This window comes from Puma concolor, chromosome E3 (genome assembly GCF_028749965.1).
Source record: "Puma concolor isolate L17-30 chromosome E3, mPumCon1.1.hap2, whole genome shotgun sequence".
Classification (NCBI taxonomy): domain Eukaryota; kingdom Metazoa; phylum Chordata; class Mammalia; order Carnivora; family Felidae; genus Puma; species Puma concolor.
The window spans coordinates 29,889,939-29,902,792 of record NC_141682.1 but is presented as its reverse complement, the minus strand read 5'-3'; the positions used below and the strand labels follow the sequence as shown (position 1 = coordinate 29,902,792).

The following is a 12,854-nucleotide window of genomic DNA, read 5'->3' as shown; positions in this document are numbered from 1 at the left end:
TTGAACCCACCCACTGTGAGATCACGACCAGAGCCGGAATCAAGAGTCAGATGCTTAACTGACTTAGCCACCCAGGCGCCCCAGGTCTGGCGTCTTTTCTTTTTTAATTTTTTAAGAAAATTTTTCATCTTGGGGCGCCTGGGTGGCTCAGTCGGTTGAGCATCCGACTTCAGCTCAGGTCATGATCTCGCGGTCCGTGAGTTCGAGCCCCGCATCGGGCTCTGGGCTGACAGCTCAGAGCCTGGAGCCTGTTTCAGATTCTGTGTCTCCCTCTCTCTGACCCTCCCCCATTCATGCTCTGTCTCTCTCTGTCTCAAAAATAAACGTTAAAAAAAAAAATTTTTTTTTTTTAAAGAAAAATTTTCATCTTTATTTATTTTGAGAGAGAGACAGAGGGTGAGCAGGGGAAGGACAGAGAGAGAGAGAGGGAGACACAGAATCCGAAGCAGGCTCTGGCATCTTTAACAGCAGACGTGGCCAGTTGGCGGGTGGGACGCGGGAAGGCCGATATTTTCACGGTCAGCACAGAGCCCAGCACAAGGCTCGATCCCACAAACCGCGAGATCACGACCGGAGCTGAGATCGAGAGTCGGAGGCTTAACCGACTGAGCCACCCAGGCGTCCCCCTGGAAGTCCCTTACATAGCACGTGTGTTTGTGCAATGATTTGATGAATACCTGCGTCTCCCTCCCCTTGTCTGTCCCCACGGACTAGACTGTGCCCCCCCCCCTCACCAGCCCACCCCCCCACAGCGGGGCCTCAGTTAACACTGTTGAATCAAAGGCGACCAGGGATTTCCTCTGGGGTTGGGAGGACAGAGAGGGAGGAGGAGGCCGGAGCGTGCGTTTCTCATCAGCGATTATCAGCCAGAGCTCCCCAAGTCCCTTGAGCATGCCTGCTCCTTCAACTCAGTATTTACTGCTTGTTAAAAAATAAACAAACTCTCCCTAGCTCTCTCCCCTCCGTGTAAGACACCACAGGGCGGTCCCTAAAAGGCTCATCAGACGATCCTCTATGCTTCCGCATTTCCTGGCAAAGAACGTGAACTGCCCATGACAACTCAGCACCGACCTTGCTTGGTCACGGCGTGTCAGTGAGGACCGAGTCAGGCAGATGGAGCCACCCCCCCATCGCCCTGCCAGGCCAGACACACAGCCGCGACAAAATCTCCAAGAGGCCGAAGACCACGCATCCGGTCCCCTCTCTGGGGGCGCGTTGTAGGAACACGGTCTCTGGAGCAAAACGACTTGACATGACTTCCTGGTCCCGCCTCTTGGGCAAGACACTGTTCTTTTGAGGAGAAGAGGGATAAAAATCCATACCCTTCAAGGATATGGAAACAGTGATGTCAGACTGGATGCACAAAGCTGACAATTAACCCACGGCACGTCGGAGAACGCAGCGCTCGCTAGGCTCGTCACCAGGGCCATCATCAACGTCATCCAAAATAGTGAGCCTGCCAAGGCGTCTAGACGGCAGTGATTCTATCCCAAGAGGACGGGGTATTAGGCCAGGTCCGGCCCTTTCTAATGGGAAGGCCCAAGCTAGTCCCTTAGCCTCCTGGGGCCTCAGTTTCCTGGTCTGTTAAATGGGGGCAACGGCACTCTGGTACCACACCACCGCCGAGGGAAAAATCAGTGTTTTGAGGGTGGCAGAGGGTGACATCTCCAGCTGCACAAGGGCTCAAGGGCCAAGTCACCTGGTACGCCGAGTCTCCTTTTTGTTTAACGGGGAGGCTGTTCTGCAGGAGGGTGCTGCCCTGCGTGGTGCTGGAGAGGGCCGAGCCATGCAGGCTTTACAGAGCAGTGAGCCGGGGCAGGGGCAGGGGGGTGGAGGGGACATGGGTGCCCTTCCTCTCTCTGCCAAGTTCGCAGAGCAGCCCTTGGCGGGGGGGTTGGTGACCCTGAGCTGCCCCCCACCCCCCAGGGCCCGCCAACCACGGACAGAGCGATGCGACTGAGTGTGGGAACTTGCAAAGCAAGAGAGCCTAGAGGTTAGGTCACCCCACCTCCCAGATGGCTCTCCAGCTTAAAGAGGGTTTGAGCTGACAGAGGCCAGCTGGCTGTTGTTTCTTTTCTAATCCCCTGAGAGTGGCCGCTTGGTGCTAATTACACGAGGACAAAACGCGTCCAGACGCGATCTTGCATGGGGTAACACATCCTGAGGGCTGTACTCAGCACATCAGAATGAAATCCTATGCGCCCTCCACACTCTTCCCCCCTACGCCCACCTGCAAACCACTGCAGGGGAGGCGGGAGACCCAAAGTGCTACGTCAAGGGAGGTGTTTTCCCCACATGTATCATGTTAATTTGCCCCAGTCAACAAACGGTCCTAGGCAGCCCGGGCTTCAACACCCTGAGCTGTGATAAGATAGACCGTCTAGGAGCAAACAACCTTCCATGGGGGTACAGTCAGGGGCTCAGTGCAGCAGCTGGAGCCCCCCACTGACCAGGCGAGCCTTCAGCTTGGGCGTCAGATAAGCCCAAGTTCAAATCCAGCTCTGACATGTTTGGGACTTTTGGCAAGTTCTTCTCCTCTCTGAGCCTCAGTTTCCCCAGCTATAAAAGGAGGCTACTAATGACACCCGCTTGGGGCACCTGGGTGGCTCAGTCGGTTAAGCGTCTGACTTCAGCTCAGGTCATGATCTCAAGATTTGTGGGTTCGAGACCTGCGTCAGGCTCTTTGCTGACAGCTCGGAGCCTGGAGCTTGCTTCGGATTCTGTGTCTCCCTCTCTCTCTGCCCCTCCCCCGCTCATTCATTCCCCCTCTCTCTCTCAAAAATAAATAAACATTAAAAAAAATTTAATATTAGCACCCGCTTCCCATGTTGGATTATCTGACAACTCACATAACCACAGGCCCACGTGCACATGCACACACGGGAAGGAATGAAGGGAAAAATAATGAACAATTTTGGAAGGGCATAGTATTTGCTGTTTCATGAAAACCAGCAAGGAAAATGTTAGGGTGAAACATAAAAACTTTGTTGGCCTTCCTGGCTTTACAATTTAGTATTGCTTGTATTCTAGATTACATATGTGGGCACTATAATAGTTTCAAGGCTTGATTTTATTTTATTTTTTTAATGTTTATCTACTTTGAGAGAGACAGTGCAAGCAAGGGAGGGACAGAGAGAGAGGGAAACAGAGGATCTGAAGCAGGCTCTGGGCTGACAGCAGTGAGTCTGATGTGGGGCTTGAACTCATGAACTGGGAGATCACCACCTGAGCTGAAGTTGGACGCTCAACCAACTGAGCCACCCAGGCACCCCAAGGTTTCATTTTAAAGATGTTAATCTGATCCTGTCCGCCTTGTAGGTTTGGGGTAAGGATTGATAGAGAATATTCCCAGAAAGCATAGATAAATCCACTATTCTCCTTATCACCACTTTGGAAAAGAAGGTTTGAGAGAGTTTCCATTGAAGGAGAGTGGGTTGAACACATGCATTTAGGCTCCTTCCTCCTCAAACCTGAGTGAAATGACGGTAAAGGGATTTTTCAAACACACGTGGAACAGGTGAAATGAACTGGAGAAGAGAGAGTAAATAGCAACGAAATCTGGGAAGGCAGAAAACAGGATGAGTGATGGCAATCCCAGGGAAGAAGTGTGAGCTGACAATGGAGAAGACTGGAAGAAATGTGATTTCATCCCAGAATCCCCTGTGCATCCTCCCTCTCCCCCTCCACTGGCCAAACCTCAGTAACCAGCTGCACCAGGGGGTCTCTGGAAGAATGGGTGAAGGAGCACTTATAAACATGAGGATGAGCTCAAAGTCGGCTTGAGAAGCTGCTGGAAAAGCCAGATACCTTCCACACTCCCTGCAGCCAAATGGCTGCCCTTCCCACAGCCCACAGAAAGGGGCAGATTTTATTCTCTGGAGAGCATTAAACAGAGAGTCCCTGGCCTGGGGTGCACCAGGGACCATGTGGAAAGGAAAATGTGCAAGTTTCATTCCACAGTTTGAAGCCCTTAGCCTCTTAACTAGAGTTTCAAAATACTGGTACACAGGGGCGCCTGGGCAGCTCAGTGGGTTAAGCATCTGACTCTTGATTTTGGCTCAAGTCATGATCTCACGGTTCATGGGATTGAGCCCCATGTTGAGCTCTGCTGTTGGCACAGAGCCCGCTTGGGATTCTCTCTCTCCCCCTACTCCCCTCCCCCTCTTACTTGCTCGCACCCATGAGCTCTTTCTCTCTCTCTCTCTCTCTCTCTCACACACACACACACAAGCAACCAAAATGACTGTGGACAGATCTTGACCCTCCAGGCAGAAGACAACACAAATCTTCCCTGAAAAATCTGATCAGCCCAAGGAAAGATGCAAAGAGCAGCTAGAAATGCCCCCAGGGAATAGCCAAGCTCATCCCCAGCAAGCTATTCGTGCAAGTTCAGAGTGCCCATCACTGCTGTGGTGCCCATGCACTGATGCATCCCTGATGCACGGACAGCCAAGAATCAGCAAACTTCTGAAGAAAGCTATTAATATGTCAGAGAGAAATGGAAATAAGTCAATAGGAAAAGAACCATCCTGGAAGTAACAGACTCAACATGGAGACGAATCCTCCAAGGAAAAGGACATCACAGCACATGGGGAAAAAATGCTATAAGAAAGAAATATTCAGGAAACAAAATAGAGTTCTTAGAAATTAAATACACACACACACACACACACAAACAGAAATTAAAATTTAATGGAAGGTTTGTAAGACAAAGTTGAGGAAAGTGTCCAGAAAAGGATAAGAAGATGAAAAAGGGATAGTGCCAGAGTTCAATTCTGGACATGAGAAAACTTCTAGAGAAGCAGAACAGCGAATACAGAGAAGAAAGAAATCATCAAGGAAGTAATTCACGAAAATGTCCCAGAACTTAAGGCCATGAGTTTACAGATTAAGAGGGTCCATGAAGTCTCCAGCACAATGGGTGAAAAGAGATCCATGACAAATCCCCTCATCATGAACAGAGGGATAAAGAAGGGTCTAAAAGCCTCCAGAGAAGGAGGGGAATAAATTGGTCACACATAAACGATTAAGAATCCAAGTGGCTTTTATCTTCTCAAAAATGACACAAGCTAGAAGACTGTGAAGCGATGCCTTCAAAATTCTAAAAGAAAACTATTCGTTGCTTAAAATTTTAAACCCAGCTAAACTAGCCGTCACATATTAGAGAAGTATCAAGTCTTCAGATGAGATATGCAGGATCTCAATCTGCCTCATACACATCCTTTCTTGAGAAGGTACTAGAAAAGGTGCTCCATTTAAACAGCACAGCAAATCAAGGAAGAAGAAGGCATGAAACCAGGGCCAAGGAATCCACCAAGAGAGCAGTGAAGTGAATTCCAAGCATGGTTAGGAAGGTCTCGGATGTCAGTTACCAGTCATGGAGGGTAGCCAGGGCAGCTCAGAAGGCTCCAGTTGCAACCACCTTCAAGGAGAAGCTGTAAGTAGGGTCCCCAACACATATCTAGACATAGTGAAGGGGGATTAACACATTTAGAAAGGAGAATCTGGGGAAGAGTTAGTGATTAAGTACATCCATTAATTATCAACAAGTATTAACTGAGCAGCTTCTATATGCTGGGCACCAGTAGGTATGCTGGAGATACAGAAATGAATAGGCAGATAAGGATACAGTCTGGCTCTTAGGCAGTTGATGGGTCCTCAGGAACTTAAGGTATCACTCATGTAACACATTCAAAGATTACATTCTACATTCACCACATGTGTTATCCATCCCAACCCACCTCTTCACACCCCATCTTGTTCTACAAAAACCTTGTGGAGGAGGAAGCCACAGTTGCTTGCTTTATGTCTCCAACAAGACAGAAAGCTCGGGGCGCCTGGGTGGCTCAGGCGGTTAAGCGTCCTATTTTGGCTCTGGTCATGATCTCACGGTTTGTGGGTTCAAGCCCCGCGTCCGGGCTCTGTGCTGACAGCTCGGAGCCTGGAGCCTGCTTCTGATTCTGTTTCTCCCTCTCTCTCTGCTCCTCCCCTGCTCATTCTCTGTCTCTCTCTGTCTCTCAAAAGTAAATAAACATTAAAACAAACCAAAAATAAAAGACAGAAAGCTCCTTGTGGCTCCCAGCCGAATGACCTTACAGACTGGGACAGCAATATTCATCAACGGAGTCACAAACTGGGCCTACACCTTCCTTTGCAAAAACCAAATTTCCCCTTTAGAGAGAAGAAGGTTTTTTTCCCAAAGCTTCCACTTTTTTCCCATGATCTGTTTCATTGGAGTCTACCATTGCCAGTTTTCCAGAAAGGACCAGGTAATGCCAAAATGAACGCCTAAGTAGCAACTGCTGATTAACATTCACACTCAAAAGTTTATCTTTTACGGATGGGCGTGCTCACAGTTAATGGATTTCCCTTGGGGGTTAAAATGTGCCAACGCTTCTGAGTCATTTTCCATCTCACTATGTGATTTTGTGTCAAAATGTAGAGCCCGCAGGGAATGGAATGTATTGACATGGGGATCCCCGTCATCGAGTATTACAGTGCCCCACAGTCGGGAGGGGAGGTTGTCTGTGGAAGCCAAATGATCCAGACACAGAAATATTCTTCGATGAGTTCACCACTTAGGAAACCAGACCCCACTGAAGCAGCCCTCTCTGGTCCCCATCACTGCCTCTTATCCAACTCAGCAGCTTTATCTTGCCGATGACGGGGTGTCAGCACCCACCATCATCCACACACACACACAACAAAGCAGCAGCCATGCACAACAGACAATTTCCCTGAAGGTGCAATGTGTCGCGAGGTCAATGAGCTCGGAAAGGCCACGAAGGAAGTCACGTCCATTCACAACTAAATTGTGACCACAGAGTCACCGCGAACGACAACATGGTAGTATTTTAAGAACAACGAAACAAAAGAACACTTGGGAACACTCTAATAAGTCTGCAAAAATTATCCTCTTTAGCTGGTGCTGCAGAGATCAAACACGACGTGAGGAATGCTGCGATATGCTCTCACGTGATTTTGTCCAAAAAGAAAAAAAAAAAGGTTAAAAAATATCAACCCTGGGGCGCCTGGGTGGGCTCAGTCCATTAAGCATCCGACTTCAGCTCAGGTCATGATCTCACAGTTCGTGAGTTCCAACCCTGCATTGGGCTGTCTGCTGTCAGCACAAAGCCCACTTTGGATCCTTTGTCTCCCTCTCTCTCTGCCCCTTCCCTGCTCCCTCTCTCTCTCTCTCTCTCTCTCTCTCTCTCTCTCTCTCAAAAATAAATAAACATTAAAAAAAACCAGCCCTTAATTTTATACTCAGTGTAAGAATTGGCATCTAGTTCCAATTATAGCCAAATTCCTATCGTATGCAGATAAAATAAATTTACAATTTGCAATGCCATTGCCCCAGCCCAGTCAAAACGTCTCCCCCCCCCCCCCACCCCTTCCAGGGAAACTTTGGTCCCTGTTGTAAGTGACCTTTTTTTTCCTGGAATCAGTTATTTTCAGACACTCCAAACTCCCTTCATTTCAAGCCTTTCAGCTCAGTTACCACATGAAAGGCTGCATACCAAAGGTCAGTGGTGGTGACCTCTGGGTGAGAGAATTATGGGTGGTGGTATATTCTCATTAGCTTAAGTATATGTTTTTATTTTTTCTAGAATAACATAAATTATTAAAGGTTTTTTTTTTTAAACTTACACACATGTATTTTAAGAGCACTGTGGCAGTGCTTACCTGTGACTTTCCCTTCCCCTTCGCTAATGGAATTTCATTTCATTCCAGTATTCAGAAAAAAAATGGGCTTGTGGGAGCTCCCTCAGCTCCAGGAAAGAGCCAGGAATAGTCTGAACCAATTATGAAGGTCCCGGTCCTGTTTGCCAACCCTGGGTTTAGAGGTCGGCATGTGACCAAGTTTTAATTAATGAGATGTAAGGGGATGCCTGCTGAGGAATTCCTGGAAAAGCTTTTTCTCCCGGGTAAAAAAAAAAGAGACATGGAAAAAAGAACCTAGCCTTCCACTTCCTTCATGCGTTCCGCTATCATCACATGAAGACATGATATCTGGAGCAATGGCTGCCATCTTGTAACCATGAGGGAGAAGCCGAGAAAATCCCAGAGAGGTCTGTTTTTGAGCTGCTGGATTAACTAACCCTGAAATCGTCCACCTATTCTCTTCTTGTTACGTGAGATAATAAACTCCTATTGTTTAAGCCGCTTTAATTGGTTGCTACGTGGGAGTTTTTTGCAACCCAAAGCACCCCCAAATGCCATGAATGCTGCAACTTTGTGATGTTCAACTTCCTTAAAAAGGTATGTGAATCATCACTGTTAACTTTTCCATCAAGGGAGACCACAAAGAAATGTTTTTGTTTGTTTGTTCTTCTAAACAATGACACGCATCTAACTCCAGGAACCATCGCGTCACAACCTGAGATTACATGTCCATGTGGCCATCTTTGCAAGGCTCCCTCTGCTGGTTGTTGAAGGTAATGGCAGCTCCAGGTCTGCAGTGGTCCAGCTTGGGTCTACTTGTAGGGTTTGACCTGCTCTGTCAGTAACTTGGGGGCACTTCTACCTGAGACCCTCTAGCTTGAGGGGTGTCTCCAAGGCACACCTGGATCCCTGCCCTCAGGAACTTCCAGAACGGAGTTCTCCATTCCTGACTCAGAACACTCTTGGAGGTAGCTATCCCAGAGGTTGAAAAGTCAGACCCAAGGGCCGGGCAGTGAACACAAATGAGTGCCCCCAGTCCTGGGAAACTCATGCCCTCTCTAAACGGATGGTTGACATGTGGGAACACAGGCCCAGTGTTGGCAGATGTTCCGATATTTTCACAAGAACCTAAGTCGGTTGTGCCTGACTTCAGCTCAGGTCACGATCTCACGGTTCAGGAGTTCGAGCCCTGCGTCTGGCTCTGTGCTGACAGCTCAGAGCCTGCAGCCTGTATCCAGTTATGTGTCTCCCTCTCTCTCTCAAAAAACATAAAATAAATAAAATAAACATTAAAAAAAAGTTGACAACTACTTCAAGTATCCTGAAAACTCTGTGTGGACCAAACCAAAGTTATCTGAAGGCTGGATACAGCCCATTAGCTGCTGACTCACAACCTCAGGACTATTTGCACCTCATAGTCATGTAGCAATTATATACAGCTTTAGGACTGGAAAAGCCCTTTTCTGCTGCCCTCTCCCAAGCGTAAGGAGACAGGAGAACTCCTGTATCTCAAGACCAGATCCATTTATAAGATGAAAAATCCTCTCACCCCTCCCCAAAGATCAACGGCACTGGGATGTGTGCTGTTCTTTTTACGATGCCCCCAAAACACCCGAGGAGGAAAGCAGGGGCTCGACCCTGCTGAGGCAAAGGGATGTGTTGAAAGAAGACCAAGGTTGTCCAACAGGTAAAGTTCACAAGTTGGAGATGCCCCAGTTTCATTTTCTTGCCTTATTACACTGGCTAGGACCTCTAGTACATATGATGTTGAACAAGGGTGGTAAGAGGAGACACCCTTACCTTGTTACTCATCTTAGGGGGCAAGGATTCAACCTGTCACTATCACTGTCAAATCTGATGTTATAGATTTTTTGGACATTCCTTGTACCAGGTTGATGAAAGTCCCTCCTTTTCCTAGTTTGCTGAGATACTTTCTCGTGAACAGATACTAAGTTTTGTCAAATGCTTTTTTCTGCACCGCTGGATATAATGGTGTGGTTTTTCTTCTTTAGACTGTCATATTGACTGATTTTTGAAGAGTGAACCAGCCTTGCCTTCCTGGAGTAAGCCCTCCTGGGTCATGGCCTGGGTTTCCAAGCACTTTGAGAAACTCATTTGCCTCTGTTGGAAAGTGTAGGTAGTAACACCGACCCTATCCCATAGATGGTGAAGATTTAAAAAAAAAAAAGAGAATGTGTGTGTTCATGTTAAAGGAGGTCTGTGCCTTGACCCAAAGTGCTATTCAAATAGAGGCTAAGAAGAGGCCCCACAACTGCAAACGTCTGTTTTCCAAGCTTCTGGCATACCCAGCCCTGCATGAAGCACAGTAGATGCAGTCCATGACCCATGAAGCACAACAAAGTGATTTTAGATGCCCCTCAGATTATGATTTTAATTTTAATAGTCACAGGGGCGCCTGGGTGGCTCGGTCAGTTAAAAGTCTGACTGTTAATTTCAGCTCAGGTCGTGGGATTTCATCCCAGGGTCGTGGGATTGAGCCCCACATCGGGCTCTGTGCTGAGCAGGGAGACTGCTTACGATTCTTTCTTTTTCCCTCTGCCTCTCTCCCCCACTCATGCTCTCTCACTCTAAAATTTAAAATAATAATAATAATTTTAATAGTTATATATTCTTTTCAATGTGCATGCAAAAAAACCGTATATAGTTGCAATGTCTAACATCCGGTTTTATGCACGATGATGAGAATAGTTTACGCTGAGTTATTGAGTTATTTATTTACTTATTTATTTAGTTTTAATTTATGTAGAGAGCACAAGCAGGCGAGGGGCATAGAGAGAGGGAGAGAGGGAGAATCCCGAGAAGGCTCTCCACTGGCAGCGTGGAACCTGACTTGGGCTCAAACTCATAAACTGTGAACTCATGACCTGGGCTGAAATCAAGAGTCAGGCGCTTAACCATCTGAGCCACCCAGGCGCTCCTTCACTTAGTGAGCTTTGGCTAAGTACCAGGCTCTGTTCTAAGCCCTGCATGTTCAATAGTTCACTTAATCTTCACATAAGCCTATGAGATAGGTCACAGTTACTGTCATTGTCTTTTGCAGATGAGGAACCAGAGGCACAGAGAGGTTAAGTAGCTTGCTCAAGGTCACACAGCAACTGAGTGGCAGAGCCGGGATTTTTTTTTAATTTTTTTTTTCAACGTTTATTTATTTTTGGGACAGAGAGAGACAGAGCATGAACGGGGGAGGGGCAGAGAGAGGGAGACACAGAATCAGAAACAGGCTCCAGGCTCTGAGCCATCAGCCCAGAGCCTGACGCAGGGCTCAAACTCACGGACCGTGAGATCGTGACCTGGCTGAAGTCGGACGCTTAACCGACTGCGCCACCCAGGCGCCCCTTGAGCCGGGATTTAAACACAGGCGCCCCTATTCTAGAATCTGTGCTCTTAACTAAATCTTGTTCAGTTGGAACTAGATTGTGAGAAAGGGAGCTTATGAGAAAAATATGAATATAAGGACATAATTTTTATGAAGTCTAACAAGAGCCAAAACTGAAGGTGATAGAAGTCACAATAACAGTTACCTCGGGGGGGGTGGTTATAAAGGAGGTAGTGACTAGGTCGAGGCATGAGGGAACTTTCTGGAAATCTTTCACATCTTGGTCTGAGTGGTGGTTATAGGACCGCAGACCTATGCAAAAATCAATTTTAGGCTGGACACGACATCTGGCCACCCCCTGCTGTCTGTGTATTTCGCCTCAGCTAAAAGTTCATTAAGAATAGTGATAATAATGAGGCATCAACATGGAGATAATAAGCAACGGCCTTCAGACTGGAAACGCCTGCATTAGAATCTCCACAAGCTGCGAGACGGACCCTATCACTCCCTTTTTACAGATGGAGAAACTGAGGCTGGAGAGGAGAAGACCTCTCACACCACCCCCCGGGACTCCAGCCTCGGCTGGCTCCAAGTGCAGGGCAGGCTGGCCCAGCCCCAGGGCTGGCAGTCACCCCCTTCCTTCGGAGGTGAGGGCACCATGCGGTGCGCACCCTGACGCAGGGCCGGGGGGCAGCAGAGGGGCCGGGCGCCCCGGCCGCCCATGCCTGTATTTGCCCAAGCTGCCTGCTCTCTCTCTCGCCCTCCCAGCCGAGCGCCCAGATGTTCAGCTGCCTTCTTTCCCTTTTTCAGTCTCAAGGCTCCAGGGGCCCAGCGCCCGCCCGCCCAGCTCCACATTCTTGGCGAGGATGCAGGCGGGCGGGCCCGGAGGGGAGGAGCCCCGTCCCTGTCCCGGTCCCCGTCCCCCACTCACCCTGCAGCATGCTCCGGTAGGCCGTGTCAGCGATGGCGTAGATGTGGGGTGGCATCTCGTGCCTCTTCTTGCCCTTGTACATGTCCACGATCTTCTCCGAGTAGATGGGCAGCTGCTTGTAGGGGTTGACCACCACGCAGAAGAGGCCGGAGTACGTCTGCGGACAGAGAACCCGAGTTGACTTCCAGAACACGGCCGCCCAGCCCGCAGGTCCGGGAGCAGCGACAGCCGTCACTGCCTGCGTTCGAACACTTACCGAGCGCTCCGTGTGCACTTTCTCCCCGCATCCTCACAGCAAAACTGTTGGATGCGTTCGTCTTGCCGTTTTAGAGATGGGGAAACTGAGGCGTAGAGCCCTCACGGGAACCCCTTGGCATCCCTGTCAAGGACAGGGATGGGGGAAGAGGACCAAGGGGCAAGACTGGCTTTCTGGACCACCCGCGTTCTGTTTTATAGCTGCGTGCTTTCCAATCGTCCAGGTTCAGACCTCCCAGAGACTCACGGGCTTGGACCACAGCACCAACTGTTGGGCACCTACTGTATACTGTATACACTGAGCTCTAAGCCCTTCACGGGCATCTCTCTATTTAGCCTCCCATCTACCCTGTGACAGTTGCACGGTGATTTCCCTGTCGCCCATATGGCAGATGAAGAAACAGGGTTCGGGAGGTTGTCACACACACACAGCCGGCCAGAAATTTGCACCTAGAGACCACGACGCCTCCTCCCCAGATCTCATGCTCTGCACAGTTAACAAGGTACTCCCTCATCTGTAGAAAAAAACAAAAACAAAAACAAAACAGGGACAAACACAGCTGTCCTTAAAAAGCATTGGTACTGGGGCACCTGGGTGGCTCAGTGGGTCAAGCATCTGACTCTTGGTTTCGGGTCAGGTCATGATCTCACAGGTTTGTGGGTTCG

At 48.7% G+C, this 12,854-nt stretch overlaps 1 protein-coding gene across 2 annotated transcripts in view; it reads right to left on the bottom strand.

Moving 5' to 3' along the window:
• Positions 1 to 12,854, bottom strand: part of MYH11 (myosin heavy chain 11) — a 125,626-nt gene that overhangs the window by 85,985 nt on the left and 26,787 nt on the right. For both annotated transcript variants that reach the window (XM_086692996.1, XM_086692997.1), the window contains exon 3: positions 11,934 to 12,090. In XM_086692996.1, the coding sequence (XP_086549122.1) occupies positions 11,934 to 12,090 (157 nt within the window). The remainder of the gene's footprint in view (positions 1 to 11,933; positions 12,091 to 12,854) is intronic.